This window comes from Rutidosis leptorrhynchoides, chromosome 9 (assembly GCF_046630445.1).
Source record: "Rutidosis leptorrhynchoides isolate AG116_Rl617_1_P2 chromosome 9, CSIRO_AGI_Rlap_v1, whole genome shotgun sequence".
Lineage (NCBI taxonomy): Eukaryota > Viridiplantae > Streptophyta > Magnoliopsida > Asterales > Asteraceae > Rutidosis > Rutidosis leptorrhynchoides.
The window spans coordinates 134,236,437-134,263,717 of record NC_092341.1 but is presented as its reverse complement, the minus strand read 5'-3'; the positions used below and the strand labels follow the sequence as shown (position 1 = coordinate 134,263,717).

The window sequence follows — 27,281 nt, the reverse complement described above, 5'->3', positions numbered from 1 at the left end:
CTATACAGGGTTGAGGTTGATTCCAAAATATATATAGTTTGAGTTGTGATCAATACTGAGATACGTATACACTGGGTCGTGGATTGATTCAAGATAATATTTATCGATTTATTTCTGTACATCTAACTGTGGACAACTAGTTGTAGGTTACTAACGAGGACAGCTGACTTAATAAACTTAAAACATCAAAATATATTAAAAGTGTTGTAAATATATTTTGAACATACTTTGATATATATGTATATATTGTTATAGGTTCGTGAATCAACCAGTGGCCAAGTCTTACTTCCCGACGAAGTAAAAATCTGTGAAAGTGAGTTATAGTCCCACTTTTAAAATCTAATATTTTGGGATGAGAATACATGCAGGTTTTATAAATGATTTATAAAATAGACACAAGTACGTGAAACTACATTCTATGGTTGAATTATCGAAATCGAATATGCCCCTTTTTATTAAGTCTGGTAATCTAAGAATTAGGGAACAGACACCCTAATTGACGCGAATCCTAAAGATAGATCTATTGGGCCTAACAAACCCCATCCAAAGTACCGGATGCTTTAGTACTTCGAAATTTATATCATATCCGAAGGGTGTCCCGGAATGATGGGGATATTCTTATATATGCATCTTGTTAATGTCGGTTACCAGGTGTTCACCATATGAATGATTTTTATCTCTATGTATGGGATGTGTATTGAAATATGAAATCTTGTGGTCTATTGTTACGATTTGATATATATAGGTTAAACCTATAACTCACCAATATTTTTGTTGACGTTTAAAGCATGTTTATTCTCAGGTGAATACTAAGAGCTTCCGCTGTCGCATACTTAAATAAGGACGAGATTTGGAGTCCATGCTTGTATGATATTGTGTAAAAACTGCATTCAAGAAACTTATTTTGTTGTAACATATTTGTATTGTAAACCATTATGTAATGGTCGTGTGTAAACAGGATATTTTAGATTATCATTATTTGATAATCTACGTAAAGCTTTTTAAACCTTTATTGATGAAATAAAGGTTATGGTTTGTTTTAAAATGAATGCAGTCTTTGAAAAACGTCTCATATAGAGGTCAAAACCTCGCAACGAAATCAATTAATATGGAACGTTTTTAATTAATAAGAACGGGACATTTCACATTGTAACCATGGACAAGCCATATGTAGCTTTTAATAATGTAGTTATTAAAATTATGATTGCACACATAGCCCATAATGCCCCGACCTATGTATGATTGTTGTGATTATTTATTACGGCAATATTATGTCATGTTGATTATTTATTTTATTAGAAAGGCCATTTTGAAGCCAAAGTTGTATTTTATTTATTTTTCAATTTCATAGTATTTATTTATGTTTATTCTAAATTGTAAAAGTATTAGATTAGTCGTATTTTTCAATTTTAAATAAATGTAATAAGATGAAGATTGAAGATATAGATGCAACGTGAAGTTTGACTTAGAAGATGGCGAACAGGTCAAGTTAACAACGATGGCGTTTGTCAAGTTTTTCGCTTGATTATTGAATCAAGTGGGAGCTACGATATTACCCTTAGTTTGACCTCTTGATCCCATGTCGGTTCATGGGATCAAGCTTAGGTTTTTTGGGCTAGGCTATGTGTGTGTGATGCATGGTTGTGTTTTATTTTATGCATTTATATTTAATTGTTGATTATAATATATGCTAAATGTTTTTGATGAAAACATCAAATAAAATCGGTAACGAGTTTCAAGATTAAAATTGATGATTTTAAAAAGTTAAACTCTAACGAGTTTAAAGTTAAATATTTTTTGAAACTCAAATAATATATATAGGCAACATCTTTTAAAACTGTTTTAAAACGATACACAATGCGTATTTGTTATTTATATATATATATATATATAATAAAATAACAAACTAGACGCATAAACACGATTGACATATATATAATTGGTTAAAATATTTTTTTCAACAAATAGTGTAGCGAATCTTGTGTGCATGCATTATTCGTTGACACGAACGTTTTTTAAAATACCCGTCAAATTTAAGGCATGCCATCCCATGAGCTTGCAAACACTCCTCGTTATTTTTCTGATCTAGTGAGACTAGGCTGAATTATAGCCACGAGGTGGATTTTTTTTTATCTAGTGAGAGTAGCGTAAATTTTCACTGTTTCCAAATTGGACGACTTAATCGTATTCACGGTGAGACCTGAGTTCGAGGCAAGGATGGGACAAACATACCATTAGATAATAGTGGTTTGTTGGACTACATATATCTATAAGTCCCATAAAGATCTAAGAGTTGTACTTGTAATGCAATTGGTACCCGCTACCTACCAATAGACTCTATAACTGCTAGCTGATCAACAGATGTGGCTATGGAACCTCTATGTGGATCTTAGGCTTTCATAAATTAATTGTTTTTTTTAATATTAAAAAAACTTGGGTAGTTAATTTATTAAAGCTCAATATCTAAAATACTAAATTGAATCTTATATCTGTTGTAGATCTCAAATAATCAAAACGTAAACCAAAAGACACTCCCTTCTTTGTTGGAGAAGGATAAACTCAATGTTCAAACTTCCTAGACTGGCACTGCAACCTGAGAATTGTTCTCAAGCATAAATGGAAGTTGAACAAAATTTAGAACCCTTTATCCATTCTTCCTACTGTGGCAGTTGCTGCTGCTCAGCAAAATGCTTATCGAATGTTGTTCGATGATCAGGAAGAAATAGGATGGAAGGGTAAAAAAGAATAAGTCGAATACTTTGTGGAAGGGATATGGTAAATCATTTGCCAGGAAAATATTCCACCTTCCAAGAAGTTAATCCCAACAAAAGACACCGAATGTTTCCATTGTGGAAAGGTTGGCAATTGGAGAAGGAAGTTGTCGTATCTACCAATCTGAGCTGAGAAAAGGCAATGCTGGTAAGACTAGCAAACTCAGGTATATTTCATATACAGTTATATAATTTTTCTAGTGATTCCTGGATCATTGTCAACCGGTTGTGGCCTTCACACCTGTAACAATATGAAAGGAATGAGAAGAAGTAATAGACTGAAGAAAGGCACACTAGATTTGCGAGTGAGCAATGGAAATCAAGCTTTGATTGAAGCCATTGGTCACTATGAACTTACTCTTGTGGTCTTATTGTTTTATTGAAACAATGTTATTATGCTCCTAGTATTAGGAGCAATATGTTTTGAAAGATGCCGGTTTTGAACTTGCATTTACGCACTTTGATATTTCAATTTCTAAGGATAATATTTTTTATCTTAATGCATATCCAAGTGATGGTATTTTTGAAATTGATATGCATGGTGTGATTTCAAATGAGAATTCTATGTATACATGTACCGCCAAGCAATTCAAGCAATGCTTGAATGAGACCTATCTATGACATTGTCATCTTGGTCATATAAACAATGCATTTTAAAACTTCATTCTTATGGACTTTTGGAATCAAATGGCTTTGAGTCATTTGATATATGTGAGTAATGTTTATGTGAAAAGATGACAAAAAGCTCTCTCCGATTTAGGTGAAAGAGCTACATATCTTTTAGGACTAATACATATTGATGTATGTGACCCTTTTAGAACAATGTCAAGAAATGGTAAATCTTGCTTCGTTAAAGTAACAATGGTTATAGTAGATATGGTTATGTTTACTTGCTGAAACATAAACATTAAGTTTTTGAAACATTCAAGTTCTTCAAAAACGAAATAAACAATCAGCTTGAAAATATATTTAAATCACTTCACTCTGATGGAGGAAGTGAGTATATGAGTCAAGAGTTTTTGGACCACCTGTAGAATTGTGGGATTGTCTTACAATTCACTCCACCTCACACACCATTACTCAATGGTGAGTCTGAATGGAGGAATCTAACTTTACTTGATATGGTTTGATCTATGATGAGTCTGACTACTCTACCACCGTCTTTTTGGGATTATGCATTAGAGTCTACTGTAGGCATACTCAATATGGTTCCAAACAATAAGGTAGAAAAGACACCATATGAAGTGTGGTATGGGAAGATTCCCAAGTTGTCTTATTTGAAATTCTGGGGTTGTGAATGTAATGACCCGAACTTTTCCATGTTTATATATATTAAATGAAATTGTTATTTACATGATTAAGTGTTTCCAACATGTTAAGCAATCGAACTTGTTAAGACTTGATTAATTGAAATAGGTTTCATATAGACAATTGACCACCCAAGTTGACCGGTGATTCACGAACGATTAAAACTTGTAAAAACTATATGATGACATATATATGATTATATATATAGTTAACATAATATTATGATAAGTAAGTATTTCATTAGGTATTTTAACAATGAGTTATATACATAAAATTGAGTTTATTGAATTAAGAAACTCGAAACGATATATATAACGATTATCGTTATAACAACGTCTTACTAAATACATATGAATCATATTAAGATATTGATACACTATATTTAATCATGATAAATGATAAGTAAACATGTCATTAAGTGTATTAACAATGAAATACATATGTAAAAACAAGACTACTAACTTAATGATTTCGAAACGAGACATATATGTAACAATTATCGTTGTAACAACATTTAACTGTATATATATCATAGTAAGATATATTAATATATCATAATATCATGATAATGTAATAATTTAATATCTCTTTAGATATAATAAACAATGGGTTAACAACATTTAACAAGATCGTTAACCTAAAGGTTTCAAAACAACATTTACATCTAACCACTAACGATGACTTAACGACTCAGTTAAAATGTATATACATGTAGTGTTTTAATATGTATTCATACACTTTTGAAAGACTTCAAGACACTTATCAAAATACTTCTACTTAACAAAAATACTTACAATTACATCCTCGTTCAGTTTCATCAACAATTCTACTCGTATGCACCCGTATTCGTACTCGTACAATACACAGCTTTTAGATGTATGTACTATGGGTATATACACTCTAATGATCAGCTCTTAATAGCCCATTTGAGTCACCTAACACATGTGGGAACCATCATTTAGCAACTAGCATGAAATATCTCATAAAATTATAAAAATATTAGTAATCATTCATGACTTATTTACATGTAAACAAAATTACACATCCTTTATATCTAATCCATATACCAACGACCAAAAACACCTACAAACACTTTCATTCTTCAATTTTCTTCATCTAATTGATCTCTCTCAAGTTCTATCTTCAAGTTCTAAGTGTTCTTCATAAATTCTATAAGTTCTAGTTTCATAAAATCAAGAATACTTCCAAGTTTGCTAGCTTACTTCCAATCTTGTAAAGTGATCATCCAACCTCAAGAAATCTTTCTTATTTACAGTAAGATATCTTTTTAATACAAGTTAGTACTCATATTCAAACTTTGATTCAATTTCTATAACTATAACAATCTTATTTCGAGTGGAAATCTTATTTGAGCTTGTTTTCGTGTCATGATTCTGCTTCAAGAACTTTCAAGCCATCCAAGGATCCTTTGAAGCTAGATCTATTTTTCTCATTTCCAGTAGGTTTATCCACAAAACCTAAGGTAGTAATGATGTTCATAACATCATTCGATTCATATATATAAAACTACCTTATTCGAAGGTTTAAACTTGAAATCACTAGAACATAGTTTAGTTAATTCTAAACTTGTTCGCAAACAAAAGTTAATCCTTCTAACTTGACTTTTAAAATCAACTAAAAACATGTTATATATCTATATGATATGCTAACTTAATGATTTAAAACCTGGAAACACGAAAAACACCGTAAAACCGGACATACGCTGTCGTAGTAACACCGCGGGATATTTTGGGTTTGATAATATATAGGTTAAACCTATAACTCACCAACATTTTTGTTGACGTTTTAAGCATGTTTATTCTCAGGTGATTATTAAGAGCTTCCGATGTTGCATACTAAAATAAGGACAAGATTTGAAGTCCATGCTTGTATGATATTATGTAAAAACTGCATTCAAGAAACTTATTTTTGATGTAATATATTCTTATTGTAAACCATTATGTAATGGTCGTGTGTAAACGGTATATTTTAGATTATCATTATTTGATAATCTACGTAATGCTTTTTAAACCTTTATTGATAAAATAAAGGTTATGGTTATTTTAAAAATGAATGCAGTCTTTGAAAAACGTCTCATATAGAGGTCAAAACCTCGCGACGAAATCAATTAATATGGAACGTTTATAATCAATATGAATGGGACATTTCAGTTGGTATCCGAGCGTTGGTCTTAGAGAACTAGAAATTTGTATTAGTGTGTCTTATTGAGTTTGTTAGGATACATTAGTGAGTCTGGACTTCGACCGTGTTTTCTTTAAAAATGATTTCTTAACACTTTTGTTGGAAACTATATATTATTAACATGTAAATATTATGTGATATATTAACCTCTTAATGTGTTTGTTATTGTGTGATAGATGTCTACCACTAGTACAAATCCCATCGATTCACCTAATAATAATGAAGAGTCGAATATATTTTGGGATGATTCACAAATTCCCGAAGAGGAACCGGAAGAAGAGGAACCGGAAGAGGAGGAACCGGAAGAGGAGGAACCGGAAGAGGAGGAACCGGAAGAAGAGGAACCGAAAGAGGAAGAACCGGAAGAGGAGGAACCGGAAGAAGAAGAGGTTCCGGAGGAAGAAATATTGATGCCTATAGAAAATCGATTAAATAAAAGAAAATCCTCAACCAACGGACCAAAGTTAATAATGGTCAATGGTGTTTCCGCCAAGGAAGCAAAATATAGAGAAGATTACCAATTTTCCGATGAATCGGATCCCGATGAGGATTCCGATGATGTTATAGAAATTACCTCGACCCAATTTAATAAAGTGAAAGAAAATAATAAGGGAAAAGGTATAAAAATAGAGAAACCCGATTCCAACCCCGATGAACTTTATATGTATCGGCCTCATCCGTATTTCCTAAAATGTAACAATGACCCAGGAACCTCTAAACTACTAGGTTTTTCTAAACCATTGTGGAAAACGACAGCTCGTATTAGAGGAACACCATATATTCCTAGAAAATTAGGAAAACGAACCAAGTCCGAAGAAGAAGAAACCAGTGATTCAGATTAGAGGGTTGTAATCATGTTGTGTATTATATGTATTGTAGTGTGCTTGTACTTTTATATTGTATGTAAAAATTGCTTGTATTGTTTGTTAATTATCTTTTACGAATCTAATCCTTGTCTATTTTACAGTATAAAAACAAAATGGACGTTAAGGGTAGACAACCGAATATTTTAGAAGATCTACCAGAGGATATGATTGAGGAAATCTTGTCTAGAGTCAGTCAGAATTCATCAGCATAATTAATTATGGCAAAATTAACTTGTCAAACATTTGAAAGACTTTACAGAAATGCCTTAGTTTATAAAATGCTTTCCTTTGATAGGTGGGGTATATCACATTGGGGAGACCGTAAGTTACGCCGTGTTTTCTTTAAAGCGTTAAATGCGGGGAACCCAAATGCAATTTTACGCTATGGGTTAAGAACCTATTTTGACTCAACATATCCCAACATAGGATTTCGTGAATTAGAAAGAGCTTCTAACATGCAAATAAATAAGCATGTTATGCTTACGGGTTAGTGATGTTCGCTTCTTACCAAAGTGAGAAAAAGAACATCGGATTGCAACTTTTAAATAAAACCTTCCCACAAGTGACGAATTCAGTAGTTGGGGTGAGAAACAAGGATTTTAGATTATTACGGGGCTGTTGGACATTACCAAACCCTCGTCCTTTTGACGACATTACAACATGCTTCCTAGCCAATGGTCATAACGGTTATTTTCCACAAGACACAGGATGGGAAGTCGTCTTAGTAAAAACCAGAATGCATGAATTGTTTTTGGACTTATGAATTACGTGTCTTTATTTCCTTTGCTGAACAACTTGCGTATTAACTAGATTTATCTTCAAAACTGTCCTGTATCAAAGTGTACTATATTTCATGTTATATGTAATATAGCGATGTTGTAAGTTTGAAGAATATTTATATGTGATATATTATTATAATCAGTTTTTTCATATAGAATTGTAGTAGTTGAATTGTATATTAGCTACTAAGTATGAACTTAACGGGTAGGTAGTACCCGAAATTAAACTTATAAAACGCTAATATGAATAAAAAGCTTTTATAAATGAGTTCATATTATGCTACGAAATACTATTGACTACTCTTAATATTCTGTATGATTAACTCGATTCAGTTGGCTATTTTGAAGGAAATGGCACCGACTACTCGACACACCATGAATATGAGCGAAGAGGAATTTCGTACCTTTCTTGCTGCAAACATAGCTGCAGTACAGGCTGCGCTACATACCAACAATAACTCTGAATCTAGCAATGCAGCTAATGGTGCAAGAAATCGTGTAGGATGCTCCTACAAAGAATTCACTGCCTGCAAACCTTTGAAATTTGATGGAACCGAAGGACCAATTGGATTGAAACGGTGGACCGAGAAAGTCAAATCGGTGTTTGCCATAAGTAAGTGTACTGAAGAGGACAAAGTTAAGTACGCTACATACCTTCACAGGTACTGCGTTAACGTGGTGGAACACCTATCTTGAACAGGTAGGACAAAATGCTGCTTACGCACTACCGTGGTCGGCATTCAAGCAATTGATGAACGAGCAGTACCGTCCAAGAAACGAAGTCAATAAGCTCAAGGTAGAGCTTAGAGAGTTACGAACACAAGGGTTCGACATTACCACGTATGAACGACGATTCATAGATTTGTGCCTATTATGTCCGGGAGCGTTCGAAGATGAAGAAGAGAAGATCGACGCGTTTGTAAAAGGGTTACCAGTAAGGATTCAAGAAGATGTGAGTTCACACGAGCCCGCTTCCATACAAAAGGCAAGTCGAATGGCTCATAAACTCATAAATTAGATTGAGAAAAGAATTAAAGAGCAGGCGACCGAAGAAGCCAACATGAAACAACTCAAGAGGAAGTGAGAGGAAAACGGTGACAAGAGTCACCGGTACAAAAACAATAACAATTACAACCACAATTGCAACAACTATCTCAACAACTGCAACAACAATCGCAACAATAACCGCAATCCTAACAATAACTACAACAAACATCCCAACAACAACAACAACAACTACAACAACCATTTCAATAACAATAACAATCCCAACAACAACCTCAATAACAACAACGGCAACAAAAACCAAAAACAGCCATGTCATAGGTGTGAAGAAAATCATCAGGGGTTTTGCACGACATTTTGCAACAGGTGTAAAAGAAATGGTCATAGCACGACAAAGTGTGAGGTCTACGGACCAAAGTTTAACAGAACTAAAGGAACAAATAGTGTCGGAACAAGTAATGCCGGAACGAATAGTGTCGGAGAAAGTAATACCAACGCTGTTTGTTATAAATGTGGAAAACCAGGCCACATTATTAGAAATTGCCCGAATCAGGGGAATACTAATGGGCAGGGCCGTGGAAGAGTTTTCAATATTAATGCGGCAGAAGCACAGGAAGACCCGGAGCTTGTTACGGGTACGTTTCTTATTGACGATAAATCTGCTTATGTTTTATTTGATTCGGGTGTGGATAGAAGCTATATGAATAGAGAATTTTGTGCTAAATTAAGTTGCCCATTGACGCCTTTGAATAATAAATTTTTACTCGAATTAGAAAATGATAAATTAATTTCAGCAGATAATATATGTCGGGATAGAGAAATTAAACTGGGTGATGAAACGTTTAAGATTGATTTAATACCAGTCGAGTTAGAGAGTTTTGATGTAATAATTGGCATGGACTGGTTGAAGAAGGTAAGAGCAGAGGTCGTTTGTTACAAAAATGCGATTCGCATTATGCGTGAAAAAGGAAAACCTTTAATGGTGTACGGAGAAAAGAACAACGCGAAGTTAAATCTTATTAGTAGTTTGAAGGCGTAAAAACTAATAAGAAAAGGTTGTTACGTCATTCTAGCACACATCAAGGAAGTTAAACCTGAATAAAAGAACATCAGTGATGTTCCCGTCACAAAATAATTTTTCGATGTATTTCCGAAAGAATTATCGGGATTACCCCCACATCGATCCGTTGAATTTCAAATAGACCTTGTACCAGGAGCTGCACCAAAAGCTCTTGCTCTATACAGACTCGCACCCAGCGAAATGAAAGAATTACAAAGTCAGTTACAGAAACTTTTAGAGCGTGGTTTCATTCGACCAAGTACATCACCATGGGGAGCTCCTATTCTGTTTGTCAAGAAGAAAGATGTTACATTCAGGGTGTGTATCAACTACCGAGAGTTGAACAAACTTACCATCAAGAACCGTTACCCATTACCGAGAATCGACGACTTATTTGATTAAATACAAGGCTCGTCGGTTTATTCAAAGATCGATTTACGTTCTGGATATCACCAAATGCGGGTGAAAGAGGATGACATTCCGAAGACTGCTTTTAGGATGCGTTACGGTCATTACGAGTTTATGGTTATGCCGTTTGGATTGACTAACGCGCCAGCTGTGTTCATGGACCTCATGAACCGAATGTGTGGGCCATATCTTGACAAGTTTGTCATTGTTTTCATCGATGACATACTTATTTACTCAAAGAATGATCAAGAGCACGAAGAACATTTGAGAAAAGTGCTAGAGTTGCTGAGAAAAGAAAAACTGTACGCTAAGTTTTCAAAGTGTGCATTTTGGTTGGAAGAAGTTCAATTCCTCGGTCATATAGTGAACAAAAAAGGTATTCAGGTGGATCCAGCAAAGATTGAAACCGTTGAAAAGTGGGAAACCCCGAAAACTCCGAAACACATACGCCAATTTTTAGGGCTAACTGGTTATTACAGGAGATTCATCCAAGATTTTTCTAAAATAGCAAAACCCTTGACTGCATTAACGCATAAAGGGAGGAAATTTGAATGGAAGGATGAACAAGAAAAAGCGTTTCAATTGTTGAAGAAAAAGTTAACTACGACACCTATATTGTCATTACCTGAAGGGAATGATGATTTTGTGATATATTGTGACGCCTCAAAGTAAGGTCTCGGTTGTGTATTAATGCAACGAACGAAAGTAATTGCTTATGCGTCTAGACAATTGAAGATTCACGAGCAGAATTATACGACGCATGATTTGGAATTAGGCGCGGTTGTTTTTGCGTTAAAGACTTGGAGGCACTACTTATATGGGGTCAAAAGTATTATATATACCGACCACAAAAGTCTTCAACACATATTTAATCAGAAACAACTGAATATGAGGCAGTGCAAATGAATTGAATTATTGAATGATTATGACTTTGAGATTCGTTATCAGGTAAATGTGGTAGCCGACGCCTTGAGCAGAAAGGACAGAGAACCCATTCGAGTAAAAGCTATGAATATAATGATTCACACTAACCTTACTACTCAAATCAAGGAGGCGCAACAAGAAGTTTTAAAAGAGGGAAATTTAAAGGATGAAATACCCAAAGGATCGGAGAAGCATCTTAATATTCGGGAATACGGAACCCGGTATAGGGCTGAAAGGATTTGGGTACCAAAATTTGGAGATATGAGAGAAATGGTACTTAGAGAAGCTCATAAAACCAGATACTCAATACATCCTGGAACGGGGAAGATGTACAAGGATCTCAAGAAACATTTTTGGTGGCCGGGTATGAAAGCCGATGTTGCTAAATACATAGGAGAATGTTTGACGTGTTCTAAGGTCAAAGCTGAGCATCAGAAACCATCAGGTCTACTTCAACAACCTGAAATCCCGGAATGGAAATGGGAAAACATTACCATGGATTTCATCACTAAATTGCCAAGGACTGCAAGTGGTTTTGATACTATTTAGGTAATAGTTGATCGTCTCACAAAATCAGCACACTTCCTGCCAATAAGAGAAGATGACAAGATGAAGAAGTTAGCATGATTGTATTTGAAGGAAGTCGTCTCCAGACATGGAATACCAATCTCTATTATCTCTGATAGGGATGGCAGATTTATTTCAAGATTCTGGCAGACATTACAGCAAGCATTAGGAACTCGTCTAGACATGAGTACTGCCTATCATCCACAAACTGATGGGCAGAGCGAAAGGACGATACAAACACTTGAAGTCATGCTACGAGCATGTGTTATTGATTTCGAAAACAGTTGGGATCGACATCTACCATTAGCAGAATTTTTCTACAACAATAGCTACCATTCAAGCATTGAGATGGCGCCGTTTGAAGCACTTTATGGTAGAAAGTGCAGGTCTCCGATTTGTTGGAGTGAAGTGGGGGATAGACGGATTACGGGTCTGGAGATAATATAAGAAACTACGGAGAAGATCATCCAATTTCAACAATGATTGAAAACCGCCCAAAGTCGACAAAAAAGCTACGCCGACATTAAAAGAAAATATATAGAATTTGAAATTGGAGAGATGGTCAAGCTTAAGGTTGCACCTTGGAAAGGCGTTGTTCGATTTGGTAAACGAGGGAAATTAAATCCAAGGTATATAGGACCATTCAAGATTATTGATCGTGTCGGACCAGTAGCTTACCGACTTGAATTACCACAACAACTCGCGACTGTACATAACACTTTCCAGTAGTGACCCGAACTTTTCCATGTTTATATATATTAAATGAAATTGTTATTTACATGATTAAGTGTTTCCAACATGTTAAGCAATCGAACTTGTTAAGACTTGATTAATTGAAATAGGTTTCATTTAGACAATTGACCACCCAAGTTGACCGGTGATTCACGAACGATTAAAACTTGTAAAAACTATATGATGACATATATATGATTATATATATAGTTAACATGATATTATGATAAGTAAGTATCTCATTAGGTATTTTAACAATGAGTTATATACATAAAATTGAGTTTATTGAATTAAGAAACTCGAAACGATATATATAACGATTATCGTTATAACAACGTCTTACTAAATACATATGCATCATATTAAGATATTGATACACTATGTTTAATCATGATAAATGATAAGTAAACATGTCATTAAGTGTATTAACAATGAACTACATATGTAAAAACAAGACTACTAACTTAATGATTTCGAAACGAGACATATATGTAACGATTATCGTTGTAACAACATTTAACTGTATATATATCATACTAAGATATATTAATATATCATAATATCATGATAATGTAATAATTTAACATCTCTTTAGATATAATAAACAATGGGTTAACAACATTTAACAAGATCGTTAACCTAAAGGTTTCAAAACAACATTTACATCTAACGACTAACGATGACTTAACGACCCAGTTAAAATATATATACATGTAGTGTTTTAATATGTATTCATACACTTTTGAAAGACTTCATGACACTTATCAAAATACTTCTACTTAACAAAAATGCTTACAATTACATCCTCGTTCAGTTTCATCAACAATTCTACTCGTATGCACCCGTATTCGTACTCGTACAATACACAGCTTTTAGATGTATGTACTATGGGTATATACACTCCAATGATCAGCTCTTAATAGCCCATTTGAGTCACTTAACACATGTGGGAACCATCATTTAGCAACTAGCATGAAATATCTCATAAAATTATAAAAATATTAGTAATCATTCATGACTTATTTACATGTAAACAAAATTACACATCCTTTATATCTAATCCATATACCAACGACCAAAAACACCTAAAAATACTTTAATTCTTCAATTTTTTTCATCTAATTGATCTCTCTAAAGTTCTATCTTCAAGTTCTAAGTGTTCTTCATAAATTCTATAAGTTCTAGTTTCATAAAATCAAGAATACTTCCAAGTTTGCTAGCTTACTTCCAATCTTGTAAAGTGATCATCCAACCTCAAGAAATCTTTCTTATTTATAGTAAGATATCTTTCTAATACAAGGTAATACTCATATTCAAATTTTGATTCAATTTCTATAACTATAACAATCTTATTTCAAGTGGAAATCTTACTTGAGCTTATTTTCGTGTCATGATTCTGCTTCAAGAACTTTCAAGCCATCCAAGGATTCTTTGAAGCTAGATCTATTTTTCTTATTTCCAGTAGGTTTATCCACAAAACCTGAGGTAGTAATGATGTTCATAATATCATTCGATTCATATATATATAACTACCTTATTCGAAAGTTTAAACTTGAAATCACTAGAACATAATTTAGTTAATTCTAAACTTGTTCGCAAACAAAAGTTAATCCTTCTAACTTGACTTTTAAAATCAACTAAAAACATGTTCTATATCTATATGATATGCTAGCTTAATCATTTAAAACCTGGAAACACGAAAAACACCGTAAAACCGGACATACGCCGTCGTAGTAACACCGCGGGCTGTTTTGGGTTTGATAATATATAGGTTAAACCTATAACTCACCAACATTTTTGTTGACGTTTTAAGCATGTTTATTCTCAGGTGATTATTAAGAGCTTCTGCTGTTGCATACTAAAATAAGGACAAGATTTGAAGTCCATGCTTGTATGATATTATGTAAAAACTGCATTCAAGAAACTTATTTTTGATGTAATATATTCTTATTGTAAACCATTATATAATGGTCGTGTGTAAACGGTATATTTTAGATTATCATTATTTGATAATCTACGTAATGCTTTTTAAACCTGTATAGATAAAATAAAGATTATGTTTGTTTTAAAAATGAATGCAGTCTTTGAAAAACGTCTCATATAGAGGTCAAAACATCGCGACGAAATCAATTAATATGGAACATTTATAATCAATATGAATGGGACATTTCAGTGAAGTGTATGTGAAGCATGACACTTCAAACAAATTAAAACCCTGAAGTACTAAATTTCACTTTATGGGATACCCAAAGGAAACAATGGGTTACTACTTCTACTACAAAGCTGAAAACAAAGTATTTTTTGCTCGGTCTACTGAATTCTTAAAAATGAGATCTTCTCTTACAAGAATTTAGTGGGAGTAAAGCAGATCTTGAAGAAATTCAAGAACCACAAAGTAACATACCTTCTATAAGCACTAGTAATCCACACATTAAATCTGAGCGCATTGTTGGTGAGTCAGAACGTGTTGCACCTGAACTTCATAGGCCTGGTAGAACTCCTCATCGGCATAAGAGGTTTGATTATCTGATTAATTCAGATGAACCTCACCTAGAGGATTATGAAGCCTCTAGCTACCGCGAGGCCATATAAGATCATGAATCTTAAAAATGGCGAGATACTATGAATGCAAATATGCAGTCCATGAAAGATAATCAAGTATGTGACTTGATTGATCTTCCACCCAATTGTAAGACAATGGGGTGTAAATGAGTCTTCAAAGAGAAGACTAGCATGGACGGAAATGTAAACACTTTTAAAGCTCGATTCGTGGCAAAAGGTTATGATGAAACTTTTCCGCTGATCGCGAGCTTTATAAATTAAGATACTTATTGCCATAGCTACTTTTCATGATTATAAAGTATGGTAAATGGATATCATAATCGCTTTTCTAAATGGCGACCTAAGCGAGGACGTATTTATGGTTTAGTCAAAACGATCTCTATATATCCTAAGCATCCTATTAAAGTATGCAAGCTTCTAAAATCCATTTATGAATTAAAGCAAGCATTCAGGAGCTAGAATCTTAAGTTTGATGAGAATATCAAATAGTTTGGTTTTTCTCAAAACCAAGATGAGGTATGTGTTTACATTAAATCTAGTAGGAGCAAAGTAGTCTTCTTGATCTTGTATGTTAATGACATACTATTTATTGGAAATAACATTTCAACTTGAAAGATATCAAGTCTTGGCTTGAAAATGTTTTTCCATAAATGATCTTGGAGAAGCTACTTTTATACTTGGAATCATGATCTATAGAAATAGATTCAAATGACTTATTGGTTTGAATTAATGTATATATCTTATCTTGCAGAGATTTAGCATGCATTACTCCAACCTTGGAGCATTGCTGTGCAAAAGGGCATAACCTTGAGCAAGTCTCAAAGTCTTATCACATATGATGAGATAAGACGAACGAAATGTATCCCATATGTTTCGGCTATAGGATCCATTATGAATGCCATGTTATGAACTAAAATGATGACTCATTATTTTTGAGTTTGACGAGTCGTTCTCATCAAAATCAAGGTTAAGAACCTTGAATTGTTGTTAAGAACATTCTTAAGTATTTATAGAGTACTAAAGATATGTTCTTGGTTTATAATGGTTTGGAAAAGGAGTTAAGTATTAACCATAATACATATACTAGTTTCCAAATTGATCGAGATGATTCTCGATCCCAGTCAGGTTGTGTCTTTGTCATGATGAACAAGACAGTTAATTGGAAGAGCTCAAAGTAGAGCATTGTTGTACAATCTAAAACAAAATTAGAATACACTGCTACCTGAGAAGCTGCTCAGGAAGCCGTCAGGATAAGAAGTTTGTTTCGGAACTCAGAGTAGTACCTAACATTTAATCTTCTATAAAAGGTGTACTGTGATATTTCGAGTGTTAATATACTTTCAAAAGAATCACATGTACATAAAAGTATCTGACACATTCTTCGAAAGTTTGACTACATTCTTGAAGTCGTTGAGACGAATGAAATTAGTATTCTTAAGGTTCAAACAGATGATATCGTGGTTGAACCGTTCACGGAGCCCTTGATGCACAGCCAGCATGATGATCATACTAGTAATATTGGACTTCGTTAAGCTACTAATCTTTTTCATTTGTAATTTAGTATTTGGATATTTATGGAACATTAAACAGTTTTATCTAAATGAATTGAGATACTCGGTATGGTCGTTTTCATTTATATTACTGTGTTCTATATTAGCATGTTTAATCCATGAATAATTGTTGATTATTCTAAATCTCCATAATCGATCATGTTATGGGAGTAACATGAATTAAGATTATTATGAAATTTGGTTTTATTCACTGATGGTGAATAGTTAACTAGCTGAGGCCAAAATTCATATGTATTCATTGATGATGAATATTGGAATGACCCAATCATGAGATGTCACTACATGGATCGTCGTCAATAGTGAATCTCATAATGGTTATGTCTTTGTGTCCTTAGACCTGAGATGTATATATTGGTTTCCGATTGTTTGACATATTATACTTTGATATGGTTAAATACTATCCTGAACAAGGTAGTTATAAAGGCTATCATTGGGTATGATGTGAAGCACATGACGAACGCATGTAATCAAAATGGAATTTATTCCTCTATGTGAGAGTATGATACCACTGGGCCCCTCGATAAAAGTGAATGGATATTTACAAGGCCGTGTCCAAGCTATATTGATTGTTGTTCAATTCTAACTTGGTGATCACATTCAAATTTTCAAGATCGAGAAACAGAATTGGTTGACAAATGAGAATGACTATATCCATGTCTCATGTCAACTTGGTATCTGGCAATAAAGGGACATTAGACACTCAATCATTAAAATCATTTTTAATAATAAAGATAGTTCGTTTAGCTGAAACAAACACTTGTATATTTTCGGGGGCATTGACGTGTTGCTAGACGCCAATATATGTCGGTATAGTTTTCTAGATGTTATGTCATGCATAAGTGGGAGTTTGTTGGTTCAGTGTGCACGTCATAACACAATTCTATACTATCGATTATATACAGGCCTATGAGGTCACACACTTTAGCATTTAGACACCATTATTATATATTGTTGATATATAATTATAACCTATAGCTTGAGAAAACATAATTTAATTAAATATGATTTAATTAAATTAAATGATAAGAGTTTTATTTTAGTTTTAATTAATATGTAGTTAATTAAACTACATGTCAATTAAGAATATTGTCCTCAATTTTAGCCGTGATTTTTGAGGAAAGCAATAAAAATCAAATATAAAAGATAAAAATGGTTGAAAAGTTTTTGATTTTGTTGAAAAGGAAAAGATATGAGATTTGTTATTATATATATATATATATATATATATATATATATATATATATATATATATATATATATATATATATATATATATATATATATATATATATATATATATATTCCATATATTGAATTAGGAAAATGACATATTTTTGTTTTTGTTTTTCTATATGAGGTGTGAGAAACCAAAAGAAGTTAACAATATAAATATGGACGTGGTCTATGAATTTGGCAGAGAAGTTGGTTTTAATATTTCACACAATTTTCAATTGTCTGTGATCAAATTTATTTGTCATTTTTCTTAGCTCATGATTTCTTTTGATCGACGAGAAGCAAATAAACAAAAGGGTTTTGTTTAGTTTGTTTTACTTTCTTAAACGTTGTCAAATAATATAGAGATATTATTTTTGGGTTATTTACGGACTAGGATCTGGTTGGTGTTGCTCGATGTGCTGTGTGGATCAACCATAGAGATATTCATACACTTTGCATATATGTTTCAACCTAGACGCGGATAGTTGTTTCTACCGTTCTTGCATCGCTCGCTAAAGGTATATCTAAACTCCTCTCTGTGAATTTATTACTTTGACAATTATTAGTGGTGTAATTGGATCTTGTTAGGATCGTTAATCGTGTGAATGTTTTACTTGAAAGTTTATAATAAAATAAATGATGTTTATTTTAAAGTTAATAAAAGATGTTTATTTTTCATGTTCCGCTGCGTTTCTAAATTTTAAAAGTACACACGGTTTTCCATCAGCGAAATGCAACTCAATAGCGTTTGGGTGAAGTTCCGAGCGGGAGTAGCGTAACTCTGCCCACTCCATTTATTTTTAACCATGTTACATTATTTCATTGAAAATCAAAGTTTTTACTTTCAAAATGATGATCAATTCAAAGAACGCTTATGTATAAATTTTCATTGAAAAACGCATAACTACATGTCATGATGATGATAAAGAGTACAAACATAGATTTTCTTTCCCCAAAATCAGGGTGTTTTTGAGAAGTACATACGTTGGTCTCACCCCACTTAAAACCCCCTGTGTCTTCTCCTATAAATCCAACTAAAAGCTCACTTTACAATTTCACCATAACGTGCTTCACTGTCAACACTCTTGACTCCTATTTCATCTTTATTTATACATCTCAAATCATCACTTTTTTTTTTACAAAATCTTCAATAATTAATCACACCAAAAAACATTTAAATTCTCAAATAATACAATAATGGTGTATCCAATCGCATACAATGGAGAATCACAATCACCAACTTATACTTCTGTTGTTGATTGTACACTTTCTTTAGGTACACCATCTACTCGTTTGATCGTTGATAACCATTATGAGAGAATGAACATTAATGAAAGAAGACCTAATTGGTCATCTAATTATTGTTGGGATATTTTGCAATCTTCAAATAAACCTATTAACAACTTTGACGGTGCTCCTGATTCTTTACTCTTGAGACGGTGTGCTAATTGTGACACCACTTCTACTCCTCTTTGGAGAAATGGCCCCCGGGGCCCTAAGGTATTTCATTACATACATGCTACTTTTAGTAACAATGTCGTATATATATTAACTTTTAAAAAGTGTTAAATCTTGATCATTCTCATTCATAATAATTAACACATTGAAAGACATGAATAAATTGTGTGTTATGGAAGTACATATAAGTTATGTTACTTTCATGCGATTAAACATATTATTTTTTTTATTGGAACAACTTAAATATATTAACTTTAAAAATATAAATTTAGGAATTAATTAAGATACTGCCTGTAAAAAAATAACATACAAAATATAATGGATATAATTTTAATTTACATGGTTATGGTCATAGACTCATAGTTTTCTAGCTAGTAGCAGACTTTTCTTCCATAGAAATGATTTTCAATTGTTATTGTATATATGTTTTACATTTTACATTTTACTAATTTCATTATTTGAATAATACAATGCATCTATGTTAAATTACATCTGACGCTTGAAAAGGTAATTCCAATTATTTATTTAATTTCAGTTTTCGAAATATTAATTTATGAGATAAATATGTTTAATGGTTTTTTTGTTGTGACAATCAATTTGCAGTCTTTATGCAACGCATGTGGAATCAGATTCAAGAAGGAAGAGAGAAGAGCAACTGCGGTGGCGACAGTGACAGCCGGTGGTGGTGATACGGCGGAGACACACCATTACCAGCCGATGATGAACGGAAACATGTGGGCTCCACAACATAAACTGCCGTCATTTTACTCACCTGTGAATGTAAACGAGTTTAGAATTATTGATGACGTGGACGACAGAGATTCTCCATACATATCGTGGCGTCTGAATGTCACAGAGAGACCTGGACTGGTCAATGGTTTCACGAGATGAAAGTGGGCCCACGGTGGAGATTGTTACGTTGATGACGTGGAGTAGAAAATTTAACTTACCGTAGTTCTTTGAGCATCACATTTTAGTCGTAATCACTAGTACCTCATGCATCGGTAACTGTACCTTGTGTTTGTCGGTTTAGGTTGGAAAGACCCGTTTATTATTTATTTATTAGTTTCAGTTAACAGTGTATTTTTTCGACTTTTCACCCTTTTGAATTCTGTCGGTCAAACGTACGCTTTTTGATCTCATGAAATACTTTTTTCACTCACTTATTTATTTTTGTTTACTTTAATTATTTATTTACATTTACATAATTTATATTTATATTTATATTTATATTTATATTTATATTTATATTTATTATTTTTTTATGAATAGTTTTAATCACTTGCATCCATAAATTTGCTTGAAAACAAAGGGACCAATGAGAACGCGACATGTGGCGCGAAAATCACATGTGATTGAAAAAAAAAATTCGAAAATTTTTTTTTATAAATTTTTTTTTTCAAATTTTTTTTTCCGAAATTTTTTTTTTCGAAATTTTTTTTTTCAAAAATCATATGTGATTATGCATGTCAATCACATGTGATTGTAAACCCAATCACATGTGATTATGCATGGCAAATCCAATCACATGTGATTGTACAATTCAATCACATGTGATTGTGCAGGTAAATCACATGTGATTGTAAAAAAAAAAATTAAAAAAATATTTTTTTTTTTTAAAATTTCGAAAAAAATTTAAACATTTTTTTTCAAAAAAAAAATTTTTGAATTTTTTTTTCAATCACATGTGATTTTCGCGACACGTGTCGCGCTCTCATTGGTCCCTTGAATCTCAACTTAATTTATGGACTCAAATGAATATTCCTCTATATGAATAAGACTAGTCTTTTATTCCAATATTCTTATTTTTTTTAATATAAACAACAAAGAGGATCTCGCTCCTTTGTGTGCAAGAAGTTTTTTTTTTTACGCAACTATATATTTTGAATTAAAATATTTTTAACGATAATATTTCAGCAAATCAAACACACATATATAGTTTGTTGGTCCCTTGAAAAACAACGGGAGTATTGTAGAGGGGGGTGAATACAATTCTTTTTGATTAACTTGAACAGTTTAGACAGTTTAGTATTCAAACAATTAAATTAAATAGAGTCAAAGGTAATTTTTCAACGGTTTATTCTTTATTGATTAAATCACAAAGAATTATAACTATCTTTGGCGGAATGATAGTTGGTTGATACAGAGTTACCTAAGTATAGCTACAGAGGATGTTCTAAGCTATTACACGTTTTGGACTCTAAATAAATAAACCCACACCACTACTTGTTACAATAGTGGATACACCAATTTATAGTAGTCCTATTACATGTGTAATTGTTCTATTGTCCACTGGTACATAGGATGTCTATACTTGTGGAGACAACTGCATCAGAGAGCGTGCTCTGCTCTTTCATCTTTGGTAGCTATTTGCAGGAACACCACAATTCGATTTGGCACCACTATTTGATTAAACAAATAGAATGTCGTGTTCCCTAGGCGTTGACAAAGGATAACACATGTCTGCATATGCGTTAAACTTCTGCATTCTCACGTGGTCTTGTAAGGTCACTTGTCAGCCGCCGACACATGTCCTTTTCTGTTCAACTTTGTCTTTGACTTCTGTTTAATAGTACAATTGATGTTGACCACTCAGGAAACCACTATGCTTGTAATGGAGCATAGCTATCTTGTGTAGTAAGCTGCATTCCAGCTATGCTGGTTCTTCATTGCTGAGTCATTTGATATTCTTGAATTGCTGGGTACACATCCTGTGCTAATTGAAGAATACTGTCTACCTTGTGCTGGTAGACTAGGCAGCATACTAAACACTTGACACAGCGAAATCTGATGTCTATACATAAACAAACTTGTGCTGGCTGCACATATCATTTTAGTGTAAATAAATTCTGTTTTGTCATAATTAAATCCTTAATTATTTTGGGGACTCAACAATCTCCCCTATTTGATGATGACAAAACCTATGACATAAAGAGAAAACACTAAAGCCAGCACCAAGGGATTTAAAGAAAAATATGCAGTAAATTTATCCCTTTTAGGTTTGTTTTGGGATCTTTTGCTGAGTTATCTATATCTTATAAATTGATATGATTTTGAAGATAAACTCATTTCATTTTCATTACAACAGAGTATATGCAATAATTACAGAATATTATAATGAAATATGAAATAACAAAAGATACAATTTAAGCACTAGAAGGCTATATGTCCTTATCCTTGTCTTTATTTTTTTCATCTTCAGATAGCTCTTCTTCCTTTACTTTGATGGCTGCCCAGGCTTCAGGGAACAGGATAGGTAGCTCAGCAGGGTCATACACTAGAATTTGATGGGTAGAATGATGAGATCTCTTCTGTGTGGGCCAGCACCAATGGATTTCTTTCTTTTAGGCTTATGTGAAAGAACTTCTTCTACATTAACTTCTGGTGCATTCTCATACTTGACTGCTTTGTTGAAAAGTTCTTGAAGATCACATTTCAGTGTGTCTTTTAGAACACTTTTACCTTCATCAATGAAGTACTGCAGTATCTCCATCCATTCACTGAACCCAAAAGACCTTAGTTCAGTGTAGTCTACCCTCTCATAAATATTGTTTTCCCTGCTGACACTGAAGGCCCTTTTTGTGCCTTTGTGCGCCTTGATGATCTTACCAGGTGTAGAGACCCGTCCTAATTCATCTGGACGAAGTCTTCAACATTTGGTCCCATTGCGAGGTACTGACTTAAATATGCCATGAACGACTCCCTGTAATATATTTAAAATGAGCAAATGCACAGTGGAAGATTTCTTTCATACCTGAGAATAAACATGCTTTAAAGTGTCAACCAAAAGGTTGATGAGTTCATAGGTTTATCGTAATCAATCATTTCCATAATTTTAATAGACCACAAGATTTCATTTATTCAATAATCATACACTCGCAAGTGTTTAAAATTCATTCATATGGATTGAACACCTGGTAACCGACATTAACAAAATGCATCTAGAATATTCCCAAACATATAAACATCAAAGTACTAAAGCAGTTCAAATTCTCTGACTGGGGCGTGTCAAAGCCCATAGATCTATCTTTAGGATTCGCGTCAGTTGGTGGCAATTATAATAAACACCAATTCTTAGGCTACCAAGTTCAACAAGGGCGATATCCGGTATAACAATTCAACCATAGAATGTAGTTTCAATTACTTGTGTCTATTTCGTAAAACAGTTATAAAAGCAGCGCTTGTATTCTCAGTCCCAAAAATATATATTGCAAAAGCATTTAAAAAGGGAGCAAATTAAACTCACGATACGATATTTTGTAGTAAAAATATGCATACGATGGAACTGAACAATGCAGGGTTGACCTCGGATTCACGAACCTATATCAATTATATATATTAATACATATAATTGTAATCGAACAAACTTATATATTATTATTAGTGATATGATTTATATGCTTCATTGTTTCCTTTATTATTATTAATATAGTAAATTTTTATTAAGTTAGTTTAATTATAATATTATCATTCATTAATAATAAGAACTTATATTAAGGTTTATTTGATAAAAATATACATATATATATATTAATTAATATAATTTATATATAGTTTAATGAATATCATTTTAACTATAAAATATAGTATTATGTATTATAATTGTAATGTACTTTTATATTATATATATTTGCAATAATAAAATAATAATAATAATAATAATAATAATAATAATAATAATAATAATAATAATAATAATAATAATAATAATAATAATAATAATAATAATAATAATAATAAAAATAATAATAATAATGAGTAATAAGTAAACTACCTCAAAGAAGTAACCCTTAAAAAAATGCCCAAGTCCGGATTTGAACCCGCGACGTCCCGCTAACCCGATAACATCCTTAATCATTCTGCCCATTCATTTCTGTTTTAATTTCCAGCTCAATTCTTTTTAACCATTTTTGTCACTATCACACCATCATCATTCTTATCATCATCGTAATTAAACTTGTTACACCATTATCATTATTTGATAACTTCATCGTCATCTAACCTACATGCTTTGTAACCATATTAATATCATGATGTCATTATCATAATACTAACATCATTTCCATCACCATACACGTCTCCACATACTTACCATCATTATTATCATATGATCGTAATCTCACCATCATTACTTCATTATCATAATCATAACCTAATCACTAACCTAATCTTCATAATATCATCATCTATAATCATAATCATAATCATTTTATGATTGAAATCATATCATCGTCATCATTATTTTTTTTTAAAAATTTATCACTTCATCATCTATTATCAACTAATATCATTATTACCGGTTAACACTTCTATCATCACATCGTAAGATCTTAAAACCGAACCTCATCCTCTTCGTTACTGTAAGAGAAACATAAACGCATGTATACCTCTGCAGTAGCAGCAGACACGTAGTTGCAGGTTTAATGTTTGTGGGTTCGAATAGATTAGCAAACAGAAATAACCAAGTACGCAGGAACCAATCAAACAAATAATCTAATCTTGGATCACGGCCCACAAGCATAAACTCCATCGGTTCCTTTGAAAATATGATAACATAGCCCAAATAATAAATAAAAAAAATGTCGGTTTCAAAAGCAATTGGAAAAAGCTCTCGGCCCCATTTAACAAAATCAAATGACCCGTTTGCTTTTTAATATAGTATTCGAAATAGATTAATGAGGAGCAAGTGTGACGACCTGGAAATTTTTGACCAAATTTAAATTTAATCTTTATAAGTTTTCGACACGATAAGCAAAGTCTGTAATGTTGAAATCTCAAAAACTTTGAATTGTGTTCATGTATTCATTGACCTTCGACCATTCTCGACGATTCACGAACCATTATTTGAAAATAAATGTGTATACATATAAAAAAATAAAGATAAATATATGTATAGAGTATATTAAAAATAATTATTTAATGATTATAATACTCGATGGATGTTTCGATTATTATTTAGAGAAGTTTAATTCGAATTTATGTAATTTTAAAATAAACGGTGATCCGTAATTGAAATAGTAAACTGATAACGCAATGGCTATTAAATGTTTTTATCTTTACAAGTTTTAACTCATGATATTAGGATATTATAATACCCCCTACTTGCTACTTACTTGCTACTTTCTATTTACTATCGTGATCTATTCATCACCACAATATATTTATATTTATGCTTTTAGACAACACACATTCACATGGAGTATATGACTATTCTTTTTATTTCTCTAATCCTACTCATCTTATCAATCATTTTCTCTGCATTTTATGTCAACTTTTCTCACATTATATATATATATATATATATATATATATATATATATATATATATATATATATATATATATATATATATATATATATATATATATATATATATATATATATATATAGGACATATAACAAACCGGGACCAGGATGTTTTAAAAGCCTAGATATTTTCATTTGTGACTGTGTATGATTGACATAATATTACTGTTCCTCCTTTCAATTCACACCACAAATTGCTATTGATAATTGATGCTAATTGATTGCTGTTTTGGATTCTAACACTTTCCAATAGCTTTTTAGATCCTTCCACATAAGTGCTAACACGACAACATATTTAATCAAAGTAAATCAATGTGATATTTACTTGTACAGTCATACATACTATTAGCTTACACGAGATGACCTTTTAAGAGGATACAAATCACATTGAACGTAGACTCGATTTCACTTAATAAATTTCTCCTATTCTCAAGTTCTAATGTGTGTATATATATAGTACTTACGGAGAGAAACCATCGCATACACAACCTCTTGAATAAAAAGAAGCACCTCTCCTCATCTTCTTTATTAATCATCGGCCATACTTATCAAGAACAACGAGCCACTACCTTCATGCTCGATCAATACCTTCAACCATCACATGATTCTCAATTCACCATCACTTTTACAACATGGTACTGCAGCTACCCGACCCCTTTTCTCTTGCCGTAGAACTGAAAACCAATTACCATCAAATTGCTGCTATGTTTCGTTTAAACTATCACAAAACTAAACCACTTTTGTGGTGTACTACTATACATCAATAACCACCCGATCACTACCTTACAACCACCCTCAACACCACTTAAGACCACTACCATAACCTGGAACTTTTCTTAATCCCTTCGTAAACTTCACACCACAACTCCATCGTTACCCCCTGTAACTAGCTGCTGCCCGTTTCATGTTTTAATCGTCACCTCACCATCTTCATCAATAAACAACATAAACACACCATGACAAAGACCTGCAACTAGTACTGTTCTGGTTCTTGTTCGACCCAACATGAACACTTTTCAAAAAACTGCTCACGATGGTCTACTATGGTTTATCGTTGCTATTTTCTGTTCAACCACCATCACTGCCACTTTACTGCTGCTGCTACAGCTTTTACTACAACTATGGTAAGACCCACAACAAACCTCTGATTAAAGCACATAATAAAACACACACACACACACACACACACACATACACACATACACACACACACACACACACACACACACACACATATATATATATATATATATATATATATATATATATATATATATATATATATATATATATATATATATATATATATATATATATATGAAGAGTAAGAGTATGGTTACTAGATATATAAGATTTCACTTAATTTACATAAAATGAATCGATGTAAATACCTAATATGATACCTTCACTCATGATCCAAAGATTTTCTACAAAAGACATTGTTCCAGGGTCATGTGGTTGTTGCAATGACAAAACCCAAACAACCTGCCCATGTTCTTTATACAGCAGCACAATTTCCTTAGTCTCATTTTAATGAAACCACAACC

At 32.6% G+C, this 27,281-nt stretch overlaps 1 protein-coding gene across 1 annotated transcript; it reads left to right on the top strand.

Moving 5' to 3' along the window:
* Nucleotides 1–19,167: 19,167 nt before the first annotated feature.
* On the top strand, nt 19,168–20,319 carry LOC139869452 (GATA transcription factor 19). The gene is made up of 2 exons (XM_071857766.1): nt 19,168–19,470; nt 20,032–20,319. Exons 1-2 carry the CDS (start codon nt 19,168–19,170, stop codon nt 20,317–20,319), a joined length of 591 nt encoding a protein of 196 aa, XP_071713867.1.
* The last annotated feature ends 6,962 nt before the right edge of the window (nt 20,320–27,281 follow it).

Excerpts from the sequence above, each read along its gene's own strand:
- LOC139869452 (XM_071857766.1), top strand. The coding sequence starts at position 19,168 with ATGGTGTATCCAATCGCATACAATGGAGAATCACAATCACCAACTTAT. Across the intron at positions 19,471-20,031 it reads ATGGCCCCCGGGGCCCTAAG|TCTTTATGCAACGCATGTGG; the intron begins GTATTTCATTAC and ends ATCAATTTGCAG.